At 50.5% G+C, this 14,328-nt stretch overlaps 1 protein-coding gene across 1 annotated transcript; it reads right to left on the bottom strand.

Annotated features, from left to right (window-relative positions):
• Window positions 1-9,750: 9,750 nt before the first annotated feature.
• On the bottom strand, window positions 9,751-11,863 carry SPDYC (speedy/RINGO cell cycle regulator family member C). The gene is made up of 5 exons (XM_003937694.4): window positions 11,692-11,863; window positions 10,880-10,938; window positions 10,515-10,600; window positions 10,241-10,412; window positions 9,751-10,162 (listed from the first exon to the last, which is right to left on the bottom strand). Exons 1-5 carry the CDS (start codon window positions 11,831-11,833, stop codon window positions 9,752-9,754), a joined length of 870 nt encoding a protein of 289 aa, XP_003937743.3. The 5' UTR covers window positions 11,834-11,863; the 3' UTR covers window position 9,751.
• Window positions 11,864-14,328: the final 2,465 nt, after the last annotated feature.

The following is a 14,328-nucleotide window of genomic DNA, read 5'->3' as shown; positions in this document are numbered from 1 at the left end:
GGCTCGGCGCTCCCGGGGAAAACGCGAGGGGACCGGGCTCGCTGCGTGACCTTGGGTAAGTCCCTGCCCCGCACCGCCCAGTTGTCCGCATACGTACAGCCTATGGGATGCGGATGACCAATTGTGGAAGCTCATCTTTCCCCAGCGTTCGGGGGTTTCTTGAACCTGGGAACTTCGAGAGGTGGACGTCCCTGCCCTCTCCCCCAAGCTCTCAGCCCACCCACCTGCAAGCGCCCATGTGTCACCTTACCCAGGAGAGCGCAGCAGAGGCTGTGAGCAGGACGGCAGCCCCCGTCCCCATCCAACCCCAGTTCCCAAAGATCCTGCTTCACTGGCTGCAAGAACTTGGGGGGCTAGAGTTCTGCGCGGGGGCCGGGGGTGAGGGTGGGGAAACTGCAGAGAACCCTCAGATCACCAGAGCCCCAGCCCAGCAGCTGCTGCAGGCTTGCGAGTTGTGGACACAAGCCTTTTGCTGAGGAAACTGCATAGTGTTCCCAGGATTCTAGGGCTCATGACCCCTCAAAGGTTAAGAGCCACTGATCTCATCTAACCTCATTTTCACCCCTAGTTAACAAAAGAGGAAAACTGAGGCCTGAGAGGGTGTGACTTGCCTGAACTTCCTAACCTGGTGAGTGAGGGGTGGAACCAGCTCCTAGGCTTTCTGTGCAGGTGTCCAGGGACAGAGACGGTGGCTCAAACTAGGGAGGTGGCAGGCAGAAGTAGATGGATTTGATAACTATTTAGGATGCACCATCAAAATGTAACTCATACTGGATTACACACCTAAATATAAATGACCAAGCCATAAAACATTTTTTTTTTTAAATGGAGACAATAGGCTGGGCGCGGTGGCTCATGCCTATAATCCCAGCACTTTGGGAGGCCGAGGCCAGTGGATCACGAGGTCAAGAGATCGAGACCATCCTGGTCAACAAGGTGAAACCCCGTCTCTACTAAAAATACAAAAATTAGCTGGGCATGGTGGTGCGTGCCTGTAGTCCCAGCTACTCAGGAGGCTGAGGCAGGAGAATTGCTTGAACCCAGGAGGCGGAGGTTGCAGTGAGCTGAGATCGTGCCATTGCACTCCAGTCTGGGTAACAACAGCGAAACTGTGTTTCAAAAAAAAAAAAAAAAAAAATGAAGACAATCTTAACAATATTGGGTTTAGAAAAGATTTCTTTTTTCTTTTTCTTCTTGTTTTTTTTTTTTTTTTTTTTTTTTTAGACGGAGTTTCACTCTTGTTACCCAGGCTGGAGTGCAATGGCGCGATCTCGGCTCACCGCAACCTCCGCCTCCTGGGTTCAGGCAATTCTCCTGCCTCAGCCTCCTGAGTAGCTGGGATTACAGGCACACGCCACCATGCCCAGCTAGTTTTTTTGTATTTTTAGTAGAGACGGGGTTTCACCACGTTGACCAGGATGGTCTCGATCTGTTGACCTCATGATCCACCCGTCTTGGCCTCCCAAAGTGCTGGGATTACAGGCGTGAGCCACCGCGCCCGGCCCTTTTTTCTTTATTTTCTAAAGGCAGGGTCTTGCTTCATTTACCAGGCAGGAGTGCAGTGGCCTGATCACAGCTCACTGTAACCTTAAACTCGTGGGTTCAAGAGATCCTTTCACCTCAGCCTCCTGAGTAGCTGAGACTACAGGCACGCTCCAGGACACCCAGCCAATTTTTAAATTTTTTGTAGAAATGGAGTCCTGCTGTGTTACTCAGGCTGGTCATGAACTCCTGGGCTCAAGCAATCCTCTTGCTTGAGCCTCCAAAAGCACTGGGATTACAGGTGTGAGCCATGGCACCTGGCCAGATTTCTTAAACATGACACAAAAAGTATAAATGATAGAGGAAATCAATAAATTGAATTTTCAAAATAAAACACTTTTGTTCTTCAAAATGCACTAGAACTATTAAAAACAGGGAGCCGCGGTGGCTTGGGCCAGTTGTCCTGGTGCTTGAGGAGGTGAGGCTATGCATTCAAGGCCAACCTGGGCAAAATAAGAACCTCTCTCATTCATTAAAAAAAAAAAAAGAACTATTAAAAACAAAAAGAGATAAGCCATTGACTAGGACAAATAATGGTAAAAATTCTGTCTGATGTAGGACTTGCATAAAGAACTTTTACAAGTAGCCAGGCGCGGTGGCTCAAGCCTGTAATCCCAGCACTTTGGGAGGCTGAGGCGGGTGGATCACGAGGTCAAGAGATCGAGACCATCCTGGTCAACATGGTGAAACCCCGCCTCTACTAAAAATACAAAACATTAGCTGGGCGTGGTGGTGCGTGCCTGTAATCCCAGCTACTCAGGAGGCTGAGGCAGGAGAATTGCTTGAACCCAGGAGGCGGAGGTTGCGGTGAGCCGAGATCGCGCCATTGCACTCCAGCCTGGGTAACAAGAGCGAAACTCTGTCTCAAAAAAAAAGAACTTTTACAAGTGAATAAAAATTTAATAAAAATGGACAAAACTTTCGTTTTTGTTTTTGAGATGGAATCTTGCTCTAGTCACCCAGGCTGGAGTGTAGTGGCGTGATCTTGGCTCACCGCGACTTTTGTCTTCCGGGTTCAAGCGATTCTCCTGCCTCAGCCTCTGAAGTGGCTGGGATTACAGGCATGTGCAACCAGCCTGGCTATTTTTTTGTATTTTTAGTAGCAATGGGGAATGGGTCTCACCATGCTGACCAGGCTGGTCTCAAACTCCCGACCTCAGGTGATCCACCTGCCTCAGCCTCCCAAAGTAGCTGGAATTACGGGCGTGAGCCCCCATGCCTGTCAAAAAATGGACAAGGCTGGGCACAGTGGCTTATGCCTATAATCCCAGTACTTTGGGAGGCCGAGGCAGGTGGATCACTTGAGGTCAGGAGTTCGATACCAGCCTGGCCAACATGGTGAGACCCCCCCCACCCCCCAATCCCTACTAAAAATACAAAAAAATATACAGGTGTAGTCCCACATGGCTGTAATCCTAGCTATTTACAAGGCTGAGGAAGGAGAATCACTTGAACTCAGGAGGTGCAAGTTTCAGTGAGCCGAGATTGCACCACTGCACTCCAGCCTGGGCAACAAAAGTGAAACTCTATTTCAAAAAAAAAAAAAAAAATTTGAACAGATGCTTTATCCAAAAAGATCTCTGGATAGCAAAGAAGTACATAAAAAAACACTAAGCACATTACTGTTAGGGAAATGGAATTAAAGCCACTGGAAGGACTGCTTTTAGAAGAATACCTACCAGAATGGCTAAAATTTAAAAGATGGACCGTACTAAGTGTTGTCATGTTGTCAGGGATATGGAAGAACCATAGCTCTCATACACTGAGAGGGTAAAATGATCACCACCACCTTGGAAGACAGTTTGGCAATTTCTTTAAAATTTAGTGATACAAAATCAGCCATCAAGTTACGAAAAGACATAACCTTAAATGCATATTGCGAAGTTAAAGAAGCCAGTATTAAAAATGCATATTGCTAAGTTAAAGAAGCCAGTATTAAAAAGCCACATTACAGGCCGGGCACAGTGGCTCACAAGTTTGAGACCAGTCTGACCAATATAGTGAAACCTCGTCTCTAATAAAAATACAAAAAATTAGCCAAGTGTGGTGGTGTGCGCCTGTAATCCCAGCTACTCAGGAGGCTGAGGCAGGAGAATTGCTTGAACTCAGGAGGCGGAGGTTGTGGTGAGTCAAGATGGAGCCATTGCACTCCAGCCTAGGTAACAAGAACGAAACTGTCTCAAAAAAAAAAAAAAAAAATACAGCCGGGAGCTAAAGGAGGAACTTTTTGTATCACCTCAGTGTGGAAACAGTCTTTTTAACTATGACACAAAACCCAAAAACTACATTAAAAATCCATACTGTTTCAAAATGATGGACTGAAGAAAATATTTACAATTAACAGCTTAAAGGAGTATTTTTCTCCATATATAGAAAAAAAGTCCTGGTCTGGGCATGGCAGCTCAGGCCTATAATCCTAGCACTTTGGGAGGCCTAGGTAGGAGGATTGCTTGAGGCTAGGAGTTTGAGACTAGCCTGGGCAACATAATGAAAATTAGCTGGGTGTGGTGGTGTAAGCCTGTCGTCCCAGCTACCCTGGAAGCTGAGGTGGGAGGATGGCTCGAGCCCAGGAGCTGGAGGCTGCAGTCAGCTATGATTGTGCTAATTCCCTCTGTCTCTAAGAATAAAAGTAAATCCCAGCACTTTGGGCAGCTGAAATGGGTAGATCACTTAAGCCCAGGAGTTGGAGACCAGCCTGGGCAACATGGTGAAACCCCGTCTGTACCAAAAATACAAAAAATTAGCTGAGCATGGTGGCTTGAAGTCCCAGCTATACCAGAGGTCAAGGCTGCAGTGAGCTGTGATCGCGCCACTGTACTCCAGCCTGAGTGACAGAGCAAGACTCTCTCTCAAAAAAAAAAAAGTTCACAAAAGAAGACAAATATCTCTTAATCATATGACAAGATGTTGAGCTCACCGAAAAGCAAATATGAATTAAAATTTCACCAAGAGACCATTTCCCATGTATCAGTTTGGCGAAGATAAAAAAAAATCTGGCCCCTCACTGGCGGGCCTGTGTTCTGGAACACAGACCTTGCTGTGCCGTGTCAGCAGGGAAGCTGGCGAATAGGCATAGCCTCTACCAAAGGACATTTGGCCAAAATCGCCAAAATGACAACTTTGATGGGGCCCTTCAGCTCAGCAATTCTTCTAGGAATTCATTTTTTAGATACCATCTTACATTTGAATAATGCTGTCCTTACAAAGTCACACATCACAGGGTTACCAGAAGCCTAGAAACAACTTTACATACTTAAACAGCAACACAAGGTCAGGCGCGGTGCCTCATGCCTATAATCCCAGCATTTCGGGAGGCCCAGGTGCAGGGATCCCTTGAGCTCAGGAGTTCAAGACCAGCCAGGGCAACATGGCAAAACTCTCTCTCTACAAAAATTAGCAGGGCATGGTGGTGCACACCTGTGGTCCTAGCTATTTGTGGGGCTGAGGCAGGAGAATATCTTAAGCTCAGGAGGTTGAGGCTGCAGTGAGCCGAGATTGCACCACTACACTCCACCCTGGGTGACAAAGTAAAATCTGTCTCAAAAAAAGCGGGGGAGGGGCTAGGCACGGTGGCTCACGCCTGTAATCCCAACACTTTGGGAGGCCGAGGCAGGTGGATCATGAGGTCAGGAGTTCAACACCAGTCTGGCCAAGATTTTGAAACCCTGTCTCTACTAAAAATACAAAAATTAGCCAGGCACAGTGGCAGGTGGCTATAATCCCAGCTACTCAGGAGGCAGAGTCAAGAGAATCAGTTGAACTTGGGGGGCGGAGGTTGCAGTGAGCTGAGATCATGCCACTGCACTCCAGCCTGGGGTGACAGAGTGAGAACTCATCTCAAAACAAACAAACAAACAATGAATACAACACAGCTGTAGCAAGAAATGCATGAATACAAAAACTCTCTTCACCAGCCTGGCCAACACAGTGAAATTCCGTTCTCTACTAAAACTACAAAAAATAGCCAGGCATGGCAGCACACACCTGTAGTCCCAGCTACTCAGGAGGCTGAGGCAGGAGAATTGCTGGAACCCAGGAGGTGGAGGTTGCAGTGAGCTGAGATTGCACCACTGCATTCCAGCGTGGGCAACAGAGTGAAACTCCGTCTCAAAACAAAACAAAACAAAAATTAGCCGAGCATGGTGGCAGATGCCTGTAATCCCAGCTACTTAGGAGGCTGAGGCAGGACAATTGCTTGAACCCTGAAGGTAGAGGACACAGTGAGCCAAGATCATGCCATTGCACTCCAGCCTGGGCAACAAAGCAAGACTGCCTCAAAAAAAAGTGGGGGGAAAATGGCCGAGTGTGGTGGCTCACACCTGTAATCCCGGCACTTTGGGAGGCTGAGGCAGGCAGATCACCTGAGGTCAGGAGTTTGAGACCAGCCTGGCCAACATGGCGAAACCCTGTCTCTACTAAAAATACAAAAATGAGCTGGGCATGGTGGTGAAAGCCCATAATCCAAGCTCCTCGGGAGGCTGAGGCTGGAGAATTGCTTGAGCCAGGGAGGTGGAAGTTGCAGTGAGCTAAGATTTCGCCATTGCGTTCCATCCTGGGTGATAGAGCAAGACCCCATCTCAAAAAAAAAAAAAAAAAAAAAAAATCTTCTTCTTCAAAATACATTCATAAGTGCACCACAAGAAGATGCAGGGAGTTCTGGCATTTACTAAAAACAGGATGGGAAATACATACATATCTGGTGTGGTTATCTTTTTCTCACTAAATACATTTTCCACACCAATTTTCCAATACCAATGGGGTGTTGAACAATTCAGTTCCATTCTGACACTAACTCCTGGCATTAGCACAGACCCCAGAGGTTAAGGCTTCAGTACCCCAAGGCTAACCCCACTTCAAATACCAGCCACAAATGGGGTGCCCAGGCAACTGACACTTCTCTGGCAAACTACAAATTCAGAGGTTCCCCCAACTCCTCCTTAGGTTTGATAATGCAGTGGACGACTACAGAATTTAGAAAAGTGCCTCACTTCCTAGGATATTACCTGTTTAATACAAAGGAAACAATTCCAAAACTGCCAGCTGGAAGAGTTGCACAGGGCAAGGCACCGGGGGCATGGTGCACGGAGCTTCTCTGCCCTCTCCACCGTCCCGGCACATCCACCTGTTTTTTTAACCCAATCTTTAGTCTCCCAGCCTGCATCTTGTCACCTCATTAGCATGGACTCAGGTGGTCTTGTTAGGATTAATGGAGGTGTGGGGGTTGCTGTCAAGAAAAGACACTTCTATCACTTAGAAAATTACAAGGGTTTCAGGACCTCTGTCAGGAACCAAAGATATGTATGTGTGTCTTGAGACAGGCTCTCACTCTGTCGCCCATACTGGAGTGCCCAGGTGTAATCATAGCTCACTGCAGCCTCCAACTCCTGGACTCAAGTGATCCTTCCAGCCCAGCCTCCCAAGTAGCTAGGACTACAGGCATGTGCCAACACAGTCAGCTAATTTTTAAATTCTTTTTTGTTGAGATGAGGTCTCATTATGTTGGCCAGGCTGGTCTCGAACTCCTGGGCTCCAGTGATCCTCCCATCCTAGCCTTCCAAAGTGCTGGGATTACAGGTGTGAGCCACTGCAACCAGCCATCTACATATTTTAAAAAATTTTTATTATACCACATGGGGTTCTATAAGTTTAGATTCTTTCTCTGGAAGGACAGGAGAAACTACTGCTTTCATTGATTCCAGGGCAGAGAATCAGGCAGCTGAAGTCAGGGGTAGGAGGGTGGCTCCTGGTTTAAAATGAATATGTGAACATATTATCTATTGGAAAAACAAATTCAAAACACTTTTTAGTCCCTGTCTTGGCTAATGTCGTCAGTCTCCAGGCTTTCTTAACTCCATCCATACTCTGCCAGCCCTCTCCATCTTCACCCACTGAACACCCTACTCACCAGCCTTTCTCTACGCAGTTCCTCCACCGGAACACCAAGGGTTCACACTTGTTCATGCCAGACGTTGTTCCAAACCCTTCTGTGGGATCAACCCATTCAAATCTCATCATCATGCATTTTACAGATGAGTCAATAAAGGCACAGGGAGATTAAATAACATGCCAAAGTCACAGAGGGACCCGGAATTTGAACTTTAAAAATCTGGTTCCAAAGACCAAGCCTTAATCACTGCTCTAGATGGTCTTTCCATGAATTTCCAGGTCCAGTCCAATTGCAGCCTCCTCTGGGAAGCCTTCCTGCCTCCTCCATTAAGAAATTAGCCCCAGCCAGGCACGGTGGCTCAAGCCTGTAATCCCAGCACTTTGGGAGGCCGAGGCGGGCGGATCACAAGGTCAAGAGATCGAGACCATCCTGGTCAACATGGTGAAACCCCGTCTCTACTAAAAATACAAAAAATGAGCTGGGCATGGTGGCACGTGCCTGTAATCCCAGCTACTCAGGAGGCTGAGGCAGGAGAATTGCCTGAACCCAGGAGGCGGAGGTTGCAGTGAGCCGAGATCGCGCCATTGCACTCCAGCCTGGGTAACAAGAGCGAAACTCCGTCTCAAAAAAAAAAAAATAATAATAAGAAATTAACCCAGGCCAGGCGCGGTGGCTCAAGCCTGTAATCCCAGCACTTTGGGAGGCCGAGGCGGGCGGATCACAAGGTCAAGAGATCGAGACCATCCTGGTCAACATGGTGAAACCCCGTCTCTACTAAAAATACAAAAAATTAGCTGGGCATGGTGGCGCGTGCCTGTAATCCCAGCTACTCAGGAGGTTGAGGCAGAATTGCTGGAACCCAGGAGGCGGAGGTTGCGGTGAGCCGAGATCCTGCCATTGTACTCCAGCCTGGGTAACAAGAGTGAAACTCCGTCTCAAAAAAAAAAAAAAAAGAAAAGAAATTAACCCCTTGGCTCAAGCCTGTAATCCCAGCACTTTGGGAAGACGAGGCGGGCAGATCCCAGGTCAAAAGATCGAGACCATGCTGGCCAACATGGTGAAACCCTGTCTCTACTAAAAATACAAAAAAATTAGCTGGGCATAGTGGCGCACACCTGTAGTCCCAGCTACTCAGGAGGCTGAAGCAGGAGAATTGCTTGAACGAGGGAGGCGGAGGTTGCGGTGAGCCGAGATTGCACCACTGCACTCCAGCCTGGCGCCTGGCGACAGAGTGAGACTCTGTCTCCAAAAAAAAAGAAATTAACCCTTGAGTTATCGTGTCTCTTGGGGGGAGGGGGTTGTATTATAATTACAATATTATATTTGATCGAAGCTCAGGGAAGGGATCAAGTCTGATTCCTAAGTAAACCTGGCCCTGAAGGCATTTCTAGACTGAATAAAGAGCTGTTTTCCATTCAACTTTTATTTCCCAGTAGGTTCCTGGCCCTCTCTTTTTTTTACTCTTTTTTGAGACAGAGTCTCACCCTGTCATCCAGGCTGGAGTGCAGTGGCACAGTCTTGACTCATTGCAACCTCTGCCTCCCTGGTTCAAACCATTCTCCCATGTCGGCCTCCAAGTAGCTGGGATTACAGGCGTGCGCCACCGTGCCTGGCTAATTTTGGTATATTTAATAGAGAGAGGGTTTCACCATGTTGGCCAGGCTAGTTTTGAACTTCTGGCCTCAAATGATCCACCTGCCTCAGCCTCCCAAAGTGCTAGGATTACAGGCGTGAGCCACCACACCCAGCTCCCTGGTCCTCTTCTAAGGGCTGCGGATACCTCATATCATTTAATCCCATCAACACTGTGTAGATCTCATTATCCATAGGCATGGATATTACAGAGAGGAAAAACTGAGGCTCAGGATAACTGGCCACCAATAGGAAGGGGCCAAGCTGTGTCACTACACACTTCTAAAAAAAGAAAGAAGGAAGGGGCCAAGCTGTGACACAGCCTGTGCTCACATGTTGTAACCCTGGTAGACTCCCCCTCCCCACCCCGATGGTAGGTCAAGGAACCAGGCCAGGACCTAAGCACAGTTGGAGTCTTGTGGACATGAATTTATTAGAGGGGACCAGGACCAGCGTGGGTAAAGCTGCAGGCTGGGAGGAAGGGGCAGTGGTGGGAGCACGGCTGACGGTGTGTGGGTCAGTGGGCCAGCAGGCGTGCCATTCTTCACCCTACAGGGCTTCAGTGCCCAGGGCGTGGCAGAAGCTTTGGGAAAACTGGGGAGAGGAGAGAGTGAGGCTCAGGGAGGAAAGCTGTCAAGCTCACACAGGAGGGGCAGCAGCACTGCGATCCCAGGCCCACAGCCCTCCTTCTCATCCTGTTGGTCCTCCCTCCTGCCTCCCAAGCTCCCACCCCAGATTGAAGCTCCTGTCCTGCCCCATCCTGTACTCACTGCGAAGGCAATAGGTGTCAGGTTCCAGTTGCATCTGGGCGGGTAAGACAAGGAGAAAGTCCCCGCCCCAGGCGTTTTTGAACGCTGAGAGAGAATTTTGGGAGGGAAGGCGATGACACTCCGAGGTCAGAGAAGAACACTTGAATGACACAGGCGTAAGTGGGTGGCAGCTGCGGTGCTGGGGCAAGCCACAGGGGGAACAGTGGGGTGGCGAGAGGCCAGGGCCCCGGGGAAGGCGGAAAGGGACCTGTGGACAGACCCTCTGAACCCCGCCATGGTGGGGGCGCCGGTCCCGAGTCCAAGCCCAGTGGAATGGCTCCTTTGCCATGACCTGGGAGGAGCAGAGTGGACAGTAAGTGAGGTGGGAACCCCAGCCTTTCCCACACCCCAGGCTGCCCCCCAGCCTCACCTCCTCACAGCACTGGCGGCTCACGACAGCCCGGAAACCCATCCGTGCCCACAGCTTATCCCTCTGCTGCAGGAACTTCCCCACTTGTAAACACCAATCTCTTCCCAGGGCCCAAGGAAAAATCTCACATTTGGGCCCCTCCAGGTCCTCCTCCATGTCATTTGCAAGGTACCTAGCCACAGAAGCACGAGGTCAAGGAGCGGAGGCCACAGCATCACCCCGCCCCATCAGACACCTCCAGCAAATGCCTCCACTCCCTGTCCCCGCCACTTACAGGGCCAAGAACAGGCTGCTGTGGGTGTACTCGCTGAGCTTCAGGTGGGCACGCTGGAAGTAGACCAGCACCATGGCCAGGAGATACTGCAGAGACAGATGGGGGGTGGGGTGGGGCATTAGTTATCCTCTGAGGAGGAGGGGCTTGCACCCAGGTTCATTTGTATCCAAGGAGGTTTTCCTGCAGGGAAAGAAAGTCAGGAAAATAGTGGGGAGGGGTGTGCAAAGATGAGGGGGTAAGGGTGAAAGGTGAGGAGCTCTCCCTACCTGCCCAGGGCACTCAATAAAGTAGCAGCATTCAATTCTCACCAACTCAACCTGACCCTCCAGAGACCCCCAGCCTCCAGCCCCACTGGGCTCCCTCACCTTATCTGAAATCTGGAAGCAGGGGTCTTTGGAGAGAAATTCCTGGACAAAACTGTCCTCTGAAGGCAGAGAAGAGAAGATGGACGCAGGTTACCACCTTCCTCTCTTCCTCTCTGAAGCTGCAAAGCTCAAGCCACCACTCAACCCTCTTTTTTTTTTTTTTTTTTTTTTTTGAGACGGAGTTTTGCTCTTGTCGCCCAGGCTGGAGTGCAATGGCACGATCTTGGCTCATTGCAACCTCTGCCTCCCTGGTTCAAGCAATTCTCCTGCCTTAGCCTCCCAAGTAGCTGGGATTACAGGCATGTACCACCATGTCCGGCTAATTTTATAGTTTTAGTAGAGAGAGGGTCTCTCCATGTTGGTCAGGCTGGTCTTGAACTTCCAACCTCAGGTGATCCACTCACCTCAGCCTCCCAGAGTGTTGGGATTACAGGTGTGAGCCACTGCGCCTGCCTTCTTTCTTTTCTCTCTCTCTTTTTTTTTCCTCTGTCTCTCTTTCTCTCTTTCTTTCTTTCTTAATATAAATAGAAATGGGGTCTCACTATGTTGATCAGGCTGGTCTTTATCTCCTGGCCTCAACTGATCCTCCCATCTCAGCCTCTCAAAGTGTTGGGATTACAGGTGTGAGTCATGGCACCTGGCACTGAACCCAGTTTCTGAGAGGACACCCCCCTCCACCTGCCTAAGCTGGGTCACCTGAGAGGGAGAGGGCAGAGGCCTCAGATGGCTGTACAGGCAGATGAGACTCCATACTTCACGTCTGCTTTCACACTTGGCCTCACAACCCTCCCATGCTGGCCCCACAAACTCACCCAGAAGGTTGAGGAAGGCCTGGAGCTCTTCGTGCTGGCGAAAACGGAGGAACCCATTGCCCCCACCTTGCCAGCTGCAGCCCCCCAGCTCTACCTGGGTGGTGACTACAGGGGGAGTGGTGGGGTCTTGGGAGTCATTCATCTCATAGGAGATGGAGGTGAGGCAGGGTGACCTGTAGAGAAAGAAGGCTCAGGGTTTACCATGTACCCCCGTGACTCCCACAAATCAAAAGGGTGGTGACAAGGGCCAGGCGGAGACTTGGGGGCTCAGAACATAAGGCAGCCAGGTTGCAACAGGAGTGGGGAGGCCAGAAAAGCAGCAAAGAGTTGTAGGCTGCGTCACTCCCGCCCTCCTCCTGGCACCCCAGGACAGGCAGCGTAACAGCAGCAACAAGCAGAGCTGAGGGCTTCCTAAGTGCCTGGAGCTGTGCTTAAGGGCCTTATCTTATTTCATCCTGGTAAGGAGGTACGTTCAACACAGACCAATTTTCTTTTTTTTTTTCTTTTTTCTTTTTCTTTTTTTTTTTAGATGGAGTTTCGCTCTTGTTACCCAGGCTGGAGTGCAATGGCGCGATCTCGGCTCACCACAACCTCCGCCTCCTGGGTTCAGGCAATTCTCCTGCCTCAGCCTCCTGAGTAGCTGGGATTACAGCCACCATGCCCAGCTAATTTTTTGTATTTTTAGTAGAGACGGGGTTTCTCCATGTTGACCAGGATGGTCTCGATCTCTTGACCTCGTGATCCACCGACCTCGGCCTCCCAAAGCGCTGGGATTACAGGCTTGAGCCACCGCGCCCGGCCCCAGACCCATTTTCAAACGAGGAAACTGAAGGCTGAGGTCTCACAGCCAGTTAAAAGTGAAGCCCTTGGCCTCCAAAACCCAAAGAGGTTTTGTTTGTTTGTTTATTGAGACAGTCTCTCTGTCGCCCAGGCTGAAGTGCAGTGGCACAATCTTGGCTCACTCCAACCTCCTCCTCCCCAGTTCAAGCCATTCTCCACCCTCAGCCTCCAGAGTAGCTGAGACTACAGCCTTGCCACCGTGCCCGGCTAATTTTTTTTATTTTTGGTAGAGACAGGGTTTCACCGTGTTGGCCAGGCTGGTCTCGCACTCCTGACCTCAGGTGATCCGCGCACCTCGACCTCCCAAAGTGCTGGGATTACAGGCATGAGCCACTGCACCTGGCAAAAGAAGTTTAACTGCTTCTTCAGGCCCCAACTCACAACCAACCCCGACCCCTCACCAGAGCAGAACTGAAAGGGCCACTGATCCCTTACACCGAGGGGAAACTGAGGTCCACAGGGAGGAACGAAATTAGAGAAATACCTGGATTTAGAGCAAGTTGAGATGGGGCCACTCCAAACATTTCATGCTCCTGTCCTAAACCCACCCTCATCCCCGAGAAAAGAGACGCCAACCACGGGGCTGAGGAGAAAGTGCCGTCGACCACCCCAGGGCCAATTTGGGCCTCTTCATGTAGACGCCCACAAGCAGAAGCAGCCCAGCCTCCTCCTGCAGAGAGCCTTACCCGACCTCAGGAACTGCCCACAGCATTAAACCCAGGCGGCCCAGCGAGTGCACTTATATACCCTGAGGGCTGCCCGCCCAACGCTGCCCGTCCACCAATCAGGGCCTCCCTGGGGGGCGTGGTTCGGCCTACACCGCCTGCCTCTCTGCTTGTCAGTCCAGTCCGCACCCAGCTGCGGCTCCCCAGGGTGAAAGCCTCTCCAAAGCTTCATCAGCTACCACAGGGGTGAAGGCAGGCCAGCTGCACCCCAGGGCCTGAGACGCCATAGGAACGGCAGGGAGCTAGGATCCCCGTTACCCTCTTGACAAATGCCCCGCCAAGGTGCTGAGCCGAGAAATGAGGCCTGGGCTGCGAGGGCCCGGTGGGCGACTTTTGATTCACTGTGCCTTGCTGGGGCAGGGTCCCTGAATCTCTTGGCCTCCCTGAGTCTCTGAATTTCATTGAGGCTCCCTGGGTCTCTCTTTTCTTTCTTTTGTTTTTTATTTTATTTTTCCCCTGGTAACACAGAACAAGCCGCCTGGGTCTCACACGTGCTCTTAGCGAAAAGGCCGAGAAGCGATAGGCTGCCTGGGTCTCCATGGGCCTCTGTGTCTTTCCGTTTCTTGTTGCCTCTGGGGTCTAGATGTCTCTGGATCTCTGGGTCCTTTGATCTCTCTGATCTCTGGGTCTCTGGTCTGTCTGTGTTTCATGGTCTCCCCCTCGCCACCTCCCAGGCTCCCTGCAAGGCCTTTCTAGACCAGCTGGTCTACATCAGGCCACCCTGTTTGTGTGTGTGCACGCATTTGAAGACAGCCTCCCCTAGAAAGGAAGCAGTGAGCCGGGCAGCCTCCATAGCCAGCTCCCGAAACACCTCCTGAGGAGGCTGTGATGGAATCAGCTCACGTGTTCCTCACAGCGAGCCCATGAAGTTGATGAGAATGATAAGATACCTTATTTTATCAACGAACAAACAAATAACACGCAGAGTTTGGGTTGCTCACTGAGAGGCTGAGTAACTTCCTGCCAGCCACTCCGCTGGTATGTGGAGTAGAGCTCCAGCCTGGCGGCTGGGTGCACAAGCCGGGTGGCCTGGCTGTGTGGTCCGTGGCTGTTCCTGGACACAGCCTGAACA

The sequence above is a fragment of the Saimiri boliviensis genome, chromosome 6, assembly GCF_048565385.1.
Source record: "Saimiri boliviensis isolate mSaiBol1 chromosome 6, mSaiBol1.pri, whole genome shotgun sequence".
NCBI classification, from domain to species: domain Eukaryota; kingdom Metazoa; phylum Chordata; class Mammalia; order Primates; family Cebidae; genus Saimiri; species Saimiri boliviensis.
The sequence above is the reverse complement of the archived record's forward strand: the minus strand, read 5'-3'. Positions and strand labels throughout refer to the sequence as shown.